The sequence below is a fragment of the Clarias gariepinus genome, chromosome 12 (assembly GCF_024256425.1).
Source record: "Clarias gariepinus isolate MV-2021 ecotype Netherlands chromosome 12, CGAR_prim_01v2, whole genome shotgun sequence".
Classification (NCBI taxonomy): Eukaryota; Metazoa; Chordata; class Actinopteri; order Siluriformes; family Clariidae; genus Clarias; species Clarias gariepinus.
The window spans coordinates 22427280-22442917 of record NC_071111.1 but is presented as its reverse complement, the minus strand read 5'-3'; the positions used below and the strand labels follow the sequence as shown (position 1 = coordinate 22442917).

Here is a 15638-nt window from a genome sequence, read left to right as displayed (position 1 = left end):
CACTTAGAGACAACACACCCCAGTCACGTTAATAAGCCACTTAACTTTTTTGAAAGAAAGCTCTAGATAAGTGATGAAGTAAGCCTGTTATAACAATTGCACGTGTATTTTATCTGTTTTGAACTTGGTGTTATTTGATCTTACTGGTTTAGAAATTGATATTTCAATAAATAGTAAACTTGGCCGTTTTCGTTATCATTTTGTTGACAAGTGGGGCTTGAAAATTCGCCCACCCTCTTAAGTGGGGAATGACAGAAAATGTTTGAGAACCACTGGTCTAGGCACTCTTTAGTGCTCTTTAGAATCGTGCAGATGGTTGAACAATTCATGTTAAAAGAACGAATAACGTCTGCCATCTTTTCTCCTCGTTACATTCTCTTAATTATTGCCCCCTTTTTTTACGCTTGCTTCTGGACATCCTGGACATCCTTGTATTGCACTTGCAGCGGACGCATGTGACAATGTACGAAAGTTTGTAACACGAATGTTCGTATATAGGGGACTTACTGTACATCCAAATAACACAAGTCCTAGAATAAAGTGGTAATCTTCTGCTAAGAAGGGGGTGTTTCTCTGCAGCAGGGCCTGGAGCACGTGAAGGACAATGGATGGGACAAATTCCTGAGGAAAATCTGCTTTGAGCTTCCAGATAGGACAATATGAAAAAGCTGCATGACCTTGCATGGCCAATAGAGGGCACTAGAGCGCCGCCCACTGCGCACGAGCGTCTGATTGGACGGTGGGTCCGCTGCGTGTCCGATTTCTCCGGCACGAGCCGCTGTTCTCTTCATTCTGCTGCAGCTCACCTGTCTGTCGCGCGCGCGCGTCATTTGTGCGCATCTCTATGAGTGTCTGAGTGTGTGAGAGCGCGCGCGCGTGTGTTTGTGTTTGTGTGTGTGTGTCTCTTACTGCACGGAGTCAAACGTGGACGCACGCGTGAAGGTGGTAAGTCTCTTTATTTATTTATTTATTTATTTATTTCAATCTTCAGCAATTCAGTAAGCATGCAGCAGGACTGGGAATGCCCGGAGTTTCTCCTAACGCAGGTTGTGCGTCTCCAGCGCGCGCGCGCGTGCGTGTCCTTTCGTGTAGGACAGGGAGGAAAACTCAAGTGAGGAAATGCATGTCTTTGGTATTAAGAGTGAAATTCCTGCAATCTCCAGTAACCCTGATCAAACCTCTCCTAGGCTCCTGTGCATGGTGCAATGTGTGTGTATGTGTGTGTGTGTGTGTGTTTTGCTGCTACTCCAGGTTGCACATACAGTAAGACTTCTAACTTGCTGTATTCTGTGTCCGGAGACATCTCTATATCTGTGATTCCCCCCCTTCATCCTGCTCATTATGGTGACCTGTATTTCTGTTTACAAAAACATGCACAAAATAAATAGACAACAAATTATTTACTATAACTATAAGCACTATGAGAGTAAAAACTCCCTTTATTTCTCCTAACTAGTGCTTGCATACTGTCAAGGTAGAAATTTTTCTCAGTACAGTCGGAAAAAAAGTCTGAGACGCCGGCCTCTCAGGAACTCCCCAAACATGAGAGCGAGGTCAGGACTGTACAAGGAATGTGGAAAAAAAAAAAAAACACAGCCTAGTTCCTGTAAAGTGTAAGTTGTATAAGTAAATGATTGTGTGTCAAGTTCCATATGCATCTCTTGCATGTCTTCCACAAGTTGGCTAAAAGTCCTTCTTCGATTTTCCGTCAAAGGCTCAGGTGTTTCACTCGCAGAATGTTCATTGTAACGACTGCAGTGGGATCACCGTTAATGGATGTACTGCCTTCCGTAAAACATATGCACCATCAACATGTTTCAATCTAAGAGTCTCGTCGCTGTACTGTGCTTAAAGTTTGTAAATGTCAATCTGTTTTAAGCCTCCATGCATGAGAAATTTTTATCACAACACGCCGTTCCATGCTTGCACTAACATGTGATTCACACAGCCCGACAGGGTAGCACCACCATGCGGTAAAAGGAGCCACGTTGTCACTTGCCAGCATGACTAACAGGATACACTCGGATCTGCTCATGAGACGACAAGTTCCAACCGGTTTGACTTGGACACCCCTTGTAGAATTAAATTACAAAACTATTTTGAGCAAAGGAAATTTAGCTATTATACATTACAACTCTCATGTAGGTATAGAATAAGAGTGTTGTTTTAAACAGGTCTTTAAATAGCACAAAGACATACTGTATTTCTGAAGGAGCAAGTTGTGACTGTTGATGTTTTAGCCTTTTCTGTGAATGAAACTATCAATTTAACAACTGTTGAAGGATATTGTTCAATATTCCTAGCTATTTTTCACTGAAACCATCCTCTTTCAGTGCTGAACTTGTATTTTCTAGGCATGCTCAAAAACTGGTATATTACAATATGAAAATAAGGAAATAAATAATAGTCATAATAATGGTGCACACATTTTATTATAAACCTTTGTGTGCCTGTTTACTTCTTGCATGTCTGTGTTAACACACTAATTCAATGAGCTAATACAATCTTACAACATCTTTCCATTCCAATTCATCCCTTTGGTTAAAAGAATAAAAGACTATATGACCAAAAGTTTGTGGACACCTCACCATGACATGACATTTGGTTTTTCCCCAAACTGTTGCCAAAAAGCACACACCTTTGTATTCTGTAGCCTTATAATTTCTATTGGAACTTAAAGAGGAAGCATGGTGGCTTAGTGCTTAGCAGGGAGCAGGTTCACTTCCCTGTGTGCATGAAAGTGTGCATTCTTCCCGTGCTTGATGAGTTTCTTCCAGGTTCTCCGGTTTCCTCCCATAGTGCAAAGACATGCGGATTTGGCTAATTGGTGTTCCCAAAGTGTATGTGAGTGTGGCCCTGCGATGGATTGGCACCCCGTTCCAGGGTGTCCCCAGTCTCCTGGAATAGACTCCAGCCACTGGTGACCCTATATAGAAGATAAAGCGGTGTAGATGATGAACAACTGGAACAAAGAGGCCCAAACTTGTTTACGTATGATGCCTGTGTCCATGAAGTGAGCTCGAATGACACCAGGGTTCCAGTGGAAGTAGTTGAATGTCCTGAACATCTTCGGGATGAAACATAACTACCGCCTCCTCGACATCCCAGGATCACCACCTGTGCTCACTAATGCCTTTATAGTTGAATGGTCACAAATCCCCATAGTGACAATCTAGTGAAAAGTTTCACATCTAGTGAAAAGCCCTCCCAGAATAGTTGAGATTATTACTGTATATTGTCATAGATGAGACTAAATCCATATTAATAGACTTGGTATTAGAACAGGATTTTCAATACTCTGGTGTCCAGATACTTTTGACCATGTAGCTAGATATACTGTATCATCCAAAAACTGCACTGCTAAATGCGACAGAAATTAAACACTTAATCAAAGGAGAATTCACAATTTACAGACACAGACATATCCAAAGTCGTTCTTTTTATGATTTTTTTTTTTTTTTTTCAAAAGCTGTTCATGCTTGACATGTAGAGCACTGACTGCCAAAGACGATGAAATTACAGAGTGCTGTTAGCAGTGCTGGATTTCAACCTCATCTCTGTGACTAGGGATGTGTAATTATCTGTACATGGTAACCATGCATGACTCACTCGTATGTAAGGCTCGTTGTGGGGGAAGTCGAGTAACATTTATTTTTCATTTTTTCAGTCTAGTATGTATGTGAAGTTCAATGCTTTTACCGTTCATTTGATCAAAGATGGAAAATGTTTAACAATAGCATGCATATACTGTATATAGCATAAATCAGTCATGCTGTGACCTAAAGCATGTAAAGTTTGTTTAAGTGCATTGGTTTAGCTTTGGTAAAATGTTATTTATTTCTTATTACAAAATCTTGGTTTGTTGTTAGAGGATAAAAAAAAGTAATTGGTTAAGGTTAACTTTCCCAGTCAGCTCCACCTTTTTTAATCACGTCAGTTAGATAGAGTTTCGTTATAGCTTGCCTGTGTTTGGTAGGTTTCCTCTGGGCATTCCGGTTTCCTCCCACAGTCCAAAGACATGCTGATTAGTGTAATTGGCGTTTCCAAATTGCGTTCCCTGTATCATGCATTGGCCTTCATTGCATTGGCATTGATTTTAAAACTAGTAACTTTAATCCATGCTGGTAACTCATTAATCTTGTGGATGATGAAGGAACTTGGATCAGACTGCACGGATCTGCTGTCCATTTAGAAAACTCAGAGAACACAATCAGGGGTATTTTTTCATGTAATTCTCAGCAGCCATAAGCCAGCCATTACTCTGTCACTTACATTTCAAAGTAAATGTCCAAATTATATCAGCGTATTACTTAGAAAGAGAGTCCTAAAACCCCATAATGACAATTCCATCCTACAAATCCATCTTATAATTTGAGCATTTAAGCATTTTTGTTCTGTAATGGCGTGATCCCCACCCTGGCCTTGGCCTAGAATTGAATAAAAACCTGTACGAATGCATGCACGCGAGTCTGTATGACTCAGCTCTGTATATGAATGCCATACATCTCACTGCAGGCTTTGCTTTATTGCCTCCTTTGCTGGACTGTGTGTCTCAGACACCAATTACCAGGCACTTATATGTCATATTAATAGCACTGCCCTGAAATACCTTTATGGTAGTTCCACTGGAGATGATTAAGCTAAGACGCTAGTGATTCACAGGCTGCAAATCTCGATATTGCTACTGTATGCTCAGATCATTTTTAAACAGATTTTTTTTTTAAATGCATGATTGTGAATGGCTAATCTTGCTTCTGATCATTTTTAGAAGCTGATAATCAATAGAATATTAAATAATTATGAAAGAAAATTAATTCAACATGTTTGATGTCAGGAGTGTATGCCGACTCAATTGGCTGTTTATAAACGGCATTACAGTATAATTTCTACAGTTGTCCGTATACAGTTGTATAATTACAATTATTGACTTATAATAAAGATCATAAAGGGTTTGTAGGCTTAGTGGATCTTGTAAGCCATCAATGAATAGGACTGAATTTTAGGAAAGTGGGGTGGGGAAAGGGGCTCCCCTTCATCCAGATCACACCTGGATGAATTTAATTCAGCCACTTCCCACCCACCCATAGTAAAATTTTGTTGCTCAGAATGAGCTTTTTATTGTCTCATGAGACTGAATTGAGCTGTTTCATTACAAGCTTGACTTTGTTTTTTGTATTTCTCCTAAACCCTACTTAGGAGAAACAAAGAGACATAACTGAGACACAAAACGAGACATACTTTTGAGAAAGATTTGAGAAATCTGAGATGTACATGAAAAACAGAACTGCATTTGAAGGAGAAGCAAATGAGCCATATACTGTATAAGATTAAAATAAGATTAAAGTCAGATATATTTGAGATGCATTAAACAAATTAGAAATATGATAGTTTTATTGAACATATCAAAATTCCTTAGGTAACAGCATACAGTGTAATAAATTTACAATTTACATAATATAACAGACACCAGCAAAATCAAGACACTAAACAATACAAAATGTTACCCAACCTGACCAAGATATTAAGTGTCACACTGCTCAACTCAAAGTATGATTTATACAGGAGTTACACAAAGGCCACAGCATTGTGACAATCTTCCAGTGAAAAGAATCAGTCAAAACGGAGATGAAAATTCCTGAAATGAAAATTGGTTGGTTGCTGTATGTAAGGGCTACAAGAACGGGCCAATGCCAGGAAAAGTTCTTTTTCCTCAGCTACATTAGTCTTCTCTGGTGGATGTCCAACAAGTTTGTCCAAAATCTGCAACTAATGGAAAAAATAAAAAAAATAAAAATATATATATATAAAAACATTTGGGATTTACCTAAACACCATTCAGTGATCCATTCCCACCTTTCTGATGGTTGAGAGATGGGCTCTAGCTCATGGGCTGGTGCTTACTTACTTACCTGCCTGATGATGTGCTGATGGAGACTCCGGAATATTCTCCCGCATTCTTGATCTCCTGAGGTGGCATGCTTCTGAAAAGAACCCAGTTAAAGTAAAATGTAAATAATTACCAAGATAACCTTTCCACAGACAAACATATTGGTCTTTATTTACAGAATATAATTAACGGATGTCTCTAAAGTTACACGCATTTTTAGCCATTTTCTGCATTATGTTTTTATAAATATACTGTATATGAGTCAGGATTGTGCAATATAGAGTGACATTTTTTTCAGCAGAATATATTCTTCAGTATAAATAACTCAAATGCACAGTTTACAAGTACCGTATACTTTATGTGTGGGAAACACTGCTTTAGGGAAACAAAAAATATGAGTCGCACACAAGACAAATGTAAACTATCTCTGAGATTTAAAGAGCCACATTTGAGACACCTTTGAAAAGATGCAGAAAACGCCTAAATCTCATTCAAGTCTCAAAGAGGGCTAATTTCTGTCTAGGAGACAAAGAAGAGATTAACATGCGATCTCATCTTGGAGTTTCTTTGCTATGGGCACCATCCAGCTTTCCTACAATTTAGATGTTATATAATATACAGTATATTACCATGTGTTCCATAGTACCTTACTACAGTTGGAACCAAAGTCCACACTATAGTACGTGTACGGTTGTACCATGGTAGAATCATTTACCTGTATATCAGCAAATAAGTACCAAGGTTTTGTCAAAAATACAGTGGAACTGTATGCCATGGTACAGGTACAGTACCATCGGACTGTTATAGTACAGTACCTATACAATGTTAAACGTTCCTGGAGCTTGGCGATGTGCTTTTAAGTGCCACAGGCTGTCAGCTAGTAGCCTGTAGCTGTGAATAATTTTCACCCGAAAAATCCTGTTAGATTAGGTTATATTAGCTAGCAGGTGCTAGAAATTATTTTCCTTTTAAAATTCCTTGTTAGAAATTCTGACAGGTTATGATACAGTATGTCAACTAGCAAGATAGTGCTAGGGAATATTTTTCTTTAAAAAAAATTCAGTCAGAAAACCTGTCAGGTTAGGCTAGTAGGCTAATGCTAGGGAATATTTTTCTTTTAAAAAATTCAGTCAGAAACCCTGTCAGGTTAAGATATCTTAGCTAGTGGGCTAATGCTAGGGAATATCTTTCTGTTAAAAATCCTCATTAGAAATCCTGACAGGTTAGGTTACGTTAGCTAGCAAGCTAGTGCTAGGGAATAATTTTATTTAAAAAATTCTGTCAGAAATCCTGTCAGGTTAGGATATGTTAGGATATCTTAGTAAGGGTAGTGCTAGAGAATATTTTAATTTATAAAATTCCTTCAGTAATCCTGTCAGGTTAGGATTTGTAAGCTATCAGGCTAATGTTAGCAGTGAATACATATTTTTCACAAAAGAAATCTATGCGTGAGCTCTGAAGTAGCATTTGTCCACATTTTTTGAAAATATCAGTGAAATCCAATTTATTTATTTATTTATTTATTCATCTTTGAAGTGAAGTAATTTATCTGATTAAATTTTTCTTTGCATGTTTAAAAATTTTAATCTTTTCAGATTTATATGTAATTAGTGATCAATTTTTACAAACATGACAATTAAACAATGAACTGAATTGAACTGTAAGCCATTTGGAACCACTGCGCTGGTGGAACTCAAAAAATTAGAATATCATGCAAAAGATCATTTATTTCAGTGATGCAACTAAAAGGGGTGAAACTAATATATTAGATAGACTCATTACATGCAAAGCCTACAGCTTATGAAAATCCCAAATCCACAATCTCAGAAAATTGAAATATAACATGCAATCAATAAAACAAGGATTGCACATAGAACATATCGGACTTTTGAAAAGTTCAGCTTAGTTTCACCTTTTAAGTTGCATTACTGAAATAAATGAACTTTTGCACAATATTCTAATTTTTCGAGTTTCACCTGTTGTATTTTAAGGCATATTTTTTGTCAGTGTGTTTAGTCTTTGAATGCCTTTTGATTTGCAGTTTAGTCTCTGTGAGAAATTGCCAGCTGACAGCGAACAAAATTGAATTAGATTTGACAATCTATTTAGTGTCAGGAACTGCTCATTTGCTTTGTGAATGAATAATTTATAGGCATGCCCCCTCCTCCCCACACACACCTTCACATATGCACACACACATTGCCTACACTATGACTGAGAATGACTCATGATGCTATCAGTGGGAGAAGCAGCGAACAATCTGTTTTTAAGATTCATTAGCGTAGGGATTTCGAGAGTTGAAGCTGCTCCAGCAACGGTGTCCGTTGAACAAACTCGATTTTAGCTTGCCAACAGTGCGACCCGAGATTGACCCGAATGAGCTTAAAACAGCAACGGTTTGATTCGTCCTGTCATCAAAGGTACGGGTTACGTAAGATAAATCATTCAGATACCACATGTCTGTGTTTGCAGGAGATCCTGCCCTCATATGCAGAGGCAGAGATAAACCAATGAAGAAGCTGCAGCATCACAACAATAGCTGTCCGCTCCCTGACTGATCTTTTGTGCCGAAGTATCTTCTGTTATCATGGCGAAGAGCCCAGAGGTTAAAGTGGCTGTTTTCGGAAGAGCTGGAGTGGGGAAATCAGGTAAGAGTGAAATTGTATTTGTTGAGCTGTAAAGCACCTCAGTGAGAACTTTTTGTTTATTTGGGATGTTATTTGGTCCAATAAACGCTGGCAGTAAAAGAATAATTTGGCAGGGTTAGAGACGGTGAGCAATTGTTCCAAAGACAAATTTGATATGTTCTTGAAATCCATTTTTATTAAAAGGTTTCCGGTCTCATTTTCAAGTATGAATATCACCCTTTTGTTTTTGTTTTTTTACTAATGAGGATTCCTACATTCCTAAATTACACCATCGAACGAAATCATGTGATTTTAAGATTGTTGGAAATCAGAGTTCGGAGTCAGTAAGATTCTCAGAAAGTCTGTCAGCAGTTCGGTTCAGCAAGTCATGAATACACAACTCTGCTTGTAATTATAGAATTTTTTCTGCTGATTTAACACTCTCTTAGACACACGCTCTCTGTACACCCCTTATCCTGTTACAGGGGGCCCTGGAGCCTATCCCAGGGGACACAAGGTGTGGTACACAGTGGACAGAGTGCAAATCCATCACTGGACACAAGCACACACACAGGCACACACACGCATGCACACTATGGGCACTTTGGAAATGCTACTCAGAGTTAGAAACCCAGAGGAAATCTAAACTGCATAGGGTGTAAAGGCAAGAATATTTCGACATTATACAGTAGTAAGTCCCCAACATATGAACGAGTTCAGTTCCAAACGTTCATTCATAAGTCCAATTTGTTTGTAAGTCCAACAAACATTGTCTAGGTACTAGGATACTAACACAATTGGCTTTACACAATATAAAACTAAAATGTTCCATCATCTTGTCCTAGTTCTTTAGAATTGCACAGATGGTTGAGCGATTCATGTTGAGCTTTTCACCTCGCTCTATTCTCTCAATTATTTTCACTTAGCAGTACCAGCTTCATCGCTGCTGCTTTCCCGCTTGCTTCCAGACATCCTGGGATACACGCTTGCACGCAGTTGACAATGTACGCTGGACATGTGATCTAACTTCCACGATTGAATATGTGTGAATAAATGTTCGTAACTCGAATGTTCGTATTTAGGGGACTTACGGTACTTTTAAAGTAAATGTCTAATTAAGTTAAGTTTATTCATGGCTGTTCATTTGTGTCAGTTTATTCAAGCAGATGGAGCATGATAATATGAAGTTGGAATAAGTCCCTTGAAATAAACTCTACTTGATATAATTAAGCTAAGGGAACTAAAACAATGAGTCACCGTTTAAAATTGTTGCCAGAATTATACAGTGCATCTGCATGAAGGCAAATTCAATTAGCGCAACCGCATGACATAAATCAGTTAATTAAAATAAAATATCCATTTTTTTCAGTGTGGATGTGTAAACAGTTAGTGTTGTGTGTCAGTATACTACACACACACACACACACTAATCCTTGTTAAAGACAGATGTCAGTTCAGATATTAAGAGCGCTACTGGGAATGTTAGCAACCCAGTTAAAAAACCAGTGCATGGACTACATGGAGACTTTAAACCCCAGGCAGTGTGTAATTGCTTAAAAATGAGTTAGATGTTGAATAGCGCTTCTTTATACTCTTTTTTTTTTAATGAAAGTTGCTTTTGTAAGCCCTTACTTATTTAGTTTTTTTATCTTTCTATTCATGCCATGGCTATTTTTAAATACACTTTTCTTCCTGGTCTGTTTGTCAGGCACTTTCCTGCCAGCAAATTAAATGCAAAAAGAATAGAATAAAAGCAATGCACAGACATAATGGAGAGAGAGAAAGAGAGAGAGAGGCAGAGAGAGAGAGATGTCAGTATGGTTTGTTTTAATATTAGCACTGGAGAAAGAGTGAGTTGTGATAAAAATGGCATAAAACTTGCCAGCAATCACAGTGTGAAGTGGAAAGCCATTAAAAGACTAGCGTAGTCTAGACCTTTATGTGGATCACAAAATTTACATTATTTACATCTAATTGTATACTTGCATTCTTTGTATATGTCAAAATATCTCAGTCGAGAGAGTGTAAAAGCCCCAGGGTCCATTCTGATCTCCAGATGCACCTACTGTAAATCATCTCAATACAATATGTGCCCAGATGTTTTTTTTCGTAAGGGGCCGAAAGGATTTTTGGCCTCTTAAGCTCATACTGTACAGTATCTGCTCTCAGTATCCTCTGAGAAGGGGCATGGATAGCCCAGTAGCTGGACTGCTAATCGGAAGGTCCCTGGTTGAGCACCAGCCACTGTTAGGGTCTTTAGCAAGGTACTTTACCCATAACAGCTTGATTACAATCATTCATCGAGCTGGCAGCCTGATCAAGTAAGAACCTGCCACTGAAACGATGGATATTTCTCCAGAGGGGATGGGTATCCATTGGCTCTGAGACTCTTTCCACTAGATTTTGGGATGTGGCTCTGGAGATTTGTGATCATTCAAAAGCATTAGCAAGATTAGGTATGGGGCATTGGTGGTAGGTTTCTCTCCTGCCATGTGGATGGCTTGGGTTCGAATCCCAGCCAATGCCGATAAGCCCAACCACTGAATGCTGTGCCGGCTTTTATCTAAGCCTGGATAAAAATGGGAGGGTTGCATCAGAATGGGCATGTGTCGTAAAACCTGTGCCCAGCTTGTTTGCGGATCGGGTGGTCCGCTGGGGCGACTTCTTCACAGGAGCAACCAAAAGCCCAACAACAACAGCGAGATCAGGCACTGTTATTTGGAAGATTAGGTCTGACGGTTGCTGGTAAAAACATTATGGAGCTTATTTGTGCATATTGTAATGTTATGGCATAATAAGACATTCTATATGGTTGTCTGCTTCCAATTTTGTGGCAGAAACACATATGAGTGTGGTCAGGTGTTCACATACTTTTGGATGTCTCATCTGTCTAGATGTTGAAGGAGGCTCAGAAGTTTTAATAAGTAAATTATCAGAAACAAAATAAGGCCATTCACTTTTTGGGAAGAACAGAGAGAACAGCGAGTTCCTACGATTATTTAAGAGTCATAAATTGTAGGCAAGGTTCGAAAAACGAAAAACATCCAGATGCACTTTTCCTGCAACAGCTGGTAATAAAATTGACATGTTCATTAGCAGAAGTACATGTAGATAAATAAAGATAAACCTCTAGAGTCATACACACACACTTGTAATGAGGTTTGGGCAATAATTATTATTATTAATCCTAGGTAAGGATTGCGATTCAACCTCTTTCAAATGAAAACATGATCCACCAGTTCATTTAGCCAAGGCAGGTTCTTTTATACAAGCCAAAATAAATAAAAAAAACCTAAGGGGAAAATAGACAAAAAGCTTTTGAACACCACATGTTCAACACCACATCGAGGCCAGTCTCAGGCTTGTTCGGACTGAATGAAACCAAATGTGTTCATCGAATAAGCTTGATCTGCATAAGAATCTAATGTAGCTAAAGAAAGAGAAAATTTTACAAGAATCTGAGTGCACACATTTCCGGTTCTGTTCCTGGTCTAGTTTGCTAGAGGATTCATAAGAAGCTGGTATGCGAATGGCAAGCTCTGTAGATTGATTCCGAGTTGAAACGGACTTGCTTTTAATTCAAGAAAATTAAGAAAAATAAAGGGAAAACCAGTTTAGTTTCTGGTCTGTGTAACTAGATAAAAGCATTTTATTCCATTCCCCTTGTAAAGTGCTGTTTGGTACTCTGAACAAGCCTGCAATTTTGCCTAGATGTGACTCGCGTCCAGCTGTTAGGAGTGTATGGACTGCCTCTATTCAAATGTCAAACATAGACATATAGAACTCCAATCAAATTTGCCACAGATAGATGATATTTGCCCCAAGGTCTATGTTTAGTGTGTTTATTCTGCATTAAGGGCAAAATATAAGTGGTAAGGAAAAAACACTCGAGAGTAAAGGAAAACCTACCTGATGATGATAATAGGAAGAAACCTTGAGAGGAACCGGACTCAACCTGGAGCCCATCCTCATTCAGGTGATAACAGATTGCAGTCATACTGTGTGTTAGGAGGCTGAAAGTTCAATATAACACGAGACACAGTATATAGTGAAATAAAGGGAGTTTTGGTATTCTGTACAATTAGTGGTCTCGTTTTGACTTAAACACCCTCTTATTGTCAAATGAACCGACACCTACTTTAAGTGGATTATATGATATTCCTGCATTATCTGTCAATATAGTTGTTGCTCCAGCTCTCTTGCACATTATAACTTCAAATCTATTAGTTTAAGCATTATCCACGCTTCAACGTGCAGACATAAGGCTCTGTGTGTGTATACGCATCTAGGCTAGGATGTGGGTGAGTGTATAGCCTATGAATGCTATCTCCACTGCACAGGCAAGCTCTATAAGCAGTCTGTACGCTGTTGAAGAGCAGGAGTATTGCTGTCGGAGAAGATTTCTTCAGAAAGCTCAGATATCATCCCATAGCTACTGTATAAAGATGAAGATTTCATCTTAGGATAGTCCTTCCTTTTATCGTTGTATCAAGTATTTAAGGTTAGCTAGGAAACTTGACCTTGCTTTAAATCCTGGAATTTGCTCATAAGAAAAACAGCTATAACTCCAACTCTTTATTTCCTGTGAACTTGTGACCTGATAAAAGCATTTTTCTGCTACAGATATACAGTGCAGCATCACTCCTCCCTTTCCTCGCACCTCTCACCTTGGAGCCAGGTAATAAAGATAATAAATACTTGGAGGTTTAATTGCTGACGCAAGTTTCAGTCTTTGCAGAAAGCAAATTAAACAACATAAAGTCTTAAATAAGATCCCGGCCCACCACATGCCGATTGTCCCAGCTTTAACGTGCTAATGCATTAAAAACAATAAAAGCATGAACATGACATCGAAAGAAAGATACTTCAAATGAACTCCATTCAAAAGCGTTCCTGTACTGTATGTCAGCTCCAGTGTAATAGAATCCTGTTAGATGAACACAATTTGCTTTCGTGCATCCAACGTCAATGATTTGATGTACAGTATAATGTCCGATCTGATCTGAGGAGCAAACACAGATAACCGGCGTTCAGCAACAATCACATTAACGCCACGCCGCTCTCCTTCACACGCGGTAATAACTTTAATTTAATCCTACGGTTATGCTTCCCTGTCCGCGTAAACGTCCCTGTGAGATTTTATAATGTGGTTTCACGTCAAGGCTACTCTAATTCTAATTCATCATCGCTCTACGTTATTCGATTTAGTAATTGGGCACTTGTTTAAATTAAATCGAAGAAATGAGATAAGAAAGCTGTACCTGTTCCATACCGCTTCTTATGCACAGGGTTGCAGGAAGCCTGGAGCGTATCTCAGGGGACATAGCGGCACGAGGCGGGGTAACGTACAGTACACCATGGACAGAATGCTAATCCTTAACAGACTGTAGAGGATATCTGATCTACTGTATTAGTGCATTCTTTCAAATGATTTTCCCCCTTAATCTGTGCTTTGATGATTTGATGATAGAGAGCGGTGCTGGTTAGCTATCAGAAATTCAAGTAGATACAGTAGGGATGTAAGCGCGAGAACATTTGAATTAAGTGTGAACATACTGTAAAGAACCAAAAAAATAAAGAAAACCAAAAAAAAAAAAAAACAGGGAACAGGTTGTATAGGAACAAAGACAAAAGGGTGGTAAACACTTCCTGCGGTTAGGTGGTGTGCAGTAACTGATGGGGAATGCAGCCTGTTTTTTGTGACCCTGACTCTAATACAAACTCGAATAAATCAAATATATGTTCAGATCTCGCGATGGCCGTAGCATAGGATTTAAATCATTCAGACATCCAAACCATTCAGTGCCACGCGAATAAGGAAATTGCTATCCTGGAGCAGACCAGTCCTACAGTATTAGGATAGTAATATTTTACTACAGAGTTGAAAGGTGAGAATAACTTTGTATTGATTATTGATTGAACTTTTTCTTCAACAAGAAACAAACAAAAAAAAATGGGGAAAGCAAAATGTCATGCACATCACAACCGAATTCCAGAAACAGACCGCATGTAGACCTCTAATGGATTGACACACGCACACACACACACTTTACAGAGCTGGCATAGTGTGTGACCTCACCAAGGCTGTTATTTCATTGTTGAGGTTTAAGAGCCCTTTTGTACTAGTACTGAAATAAGAAGCAACTGGAGAGAACAGAGAAGAAATTTTGAAAGCCCACGAATCAGCTTGTTTGTTCATTCTTTTCTCTAAAGTCCTTATAAATAATTATCATACAACAATTAGTGCCGACCGAGTAATCTGATTGGACCCGTGGCTTTCCACAAGATAGTGAGGATAGATAGTAACAGCACTGGATTGGTTAACCACTGTATATGCCTCACCATGTCACAGGTGTTGTAATAACTGTCAGGTGCAGTATGAGTGCAGTGTTGAGGGACTGCTAAGAGAGGACGGGGCCGCCTGGGAATGCGTTGGGTCGGGGAGGGGGCCGGTGGCGGCGGCAGCTGCTGCGGCAGGTTGAGAAGTCTGAGAACGGTACGGTAACGACACATCAAAGTCTCCAAAAGTCTTCAGTAACACCAGAAAAAGTTGCTAGATTTTTTGAAGCTAGTCGCTTTTTAAAAAAATGTGTCGCTAGAGTGGTCTGAATGCTCGCTAAATGTAAGTTGGCAACACTGCATGGGTGAAAGTAGGTCTGTACCAGTGGCGGCTGCTAGCTTTTGAAACAGGGGAAGCTCATATTAGACTTCATCATAAAATTCATTATGTTATTTGTACGTAAATTCTGGCTAGTTTCCCCTTCCACAAGCTACTTTAATTATATCAACGAACTAACTTTACAATGCTGAAACACTGAGCAAAGTCAAGAAGGCTATAATATGTTTTTTAAAATTATTTAAAGAATGATTTGTACAAACAAAAATGGTTTATATCACCAGCAAACAATACAGAGTGCGGCAGTTCATCGTAGCACTTCACCTGCAAATCCGTCTGAGCAGTGGCGGACTGGCCATCTGGAGTAGCGGGAGTTTTCCCGGTGGGCCGCTGGCCAGTGTGGGTAATGCAGTCCGGTGTGTGTGAAGTTGAACGCGAATGCGAGATGTAAGCTGGGATATAAAGCCTGAGTTTTGTTTTCTTTTCAGTACTGTTTAGTTGGATTTAA

At 39.1% G+C, this 15638-nt stretch overlaps 1 protein-coding gene across 2 annotated transcripts in view; it reads left to right on the top strand.

The window, feature by feature from the left end:
* The first annotated feature begins 807 nt into the window (after positions 1-807).
* rerg (RAS-like, estrogen-regulated, growth inhibitor) overlaps positions 808-15638 on the top strand; it is a 50575-nt gene continuing 35744 nt past the window's right edge. The window contains exons 1-2 of one of the 2 annotated variants that reach the window (XM_053508810.1): positions 808-942; positions 8360-8535. In XM_053508810.1, coding sequence (XP_053364785.1) covers positions 8475-8535 — 61 coding nt within the window. In that variant the 5' untranslated portion in view covers positions 808-942; positions 8360-8474. Of the gene's footprint in view, positions 946-8359; positions 8536-15638 lie in introns of both variants that reach the window. The other variant, XM_053508809.1, reaches the window with a different exon arrangement.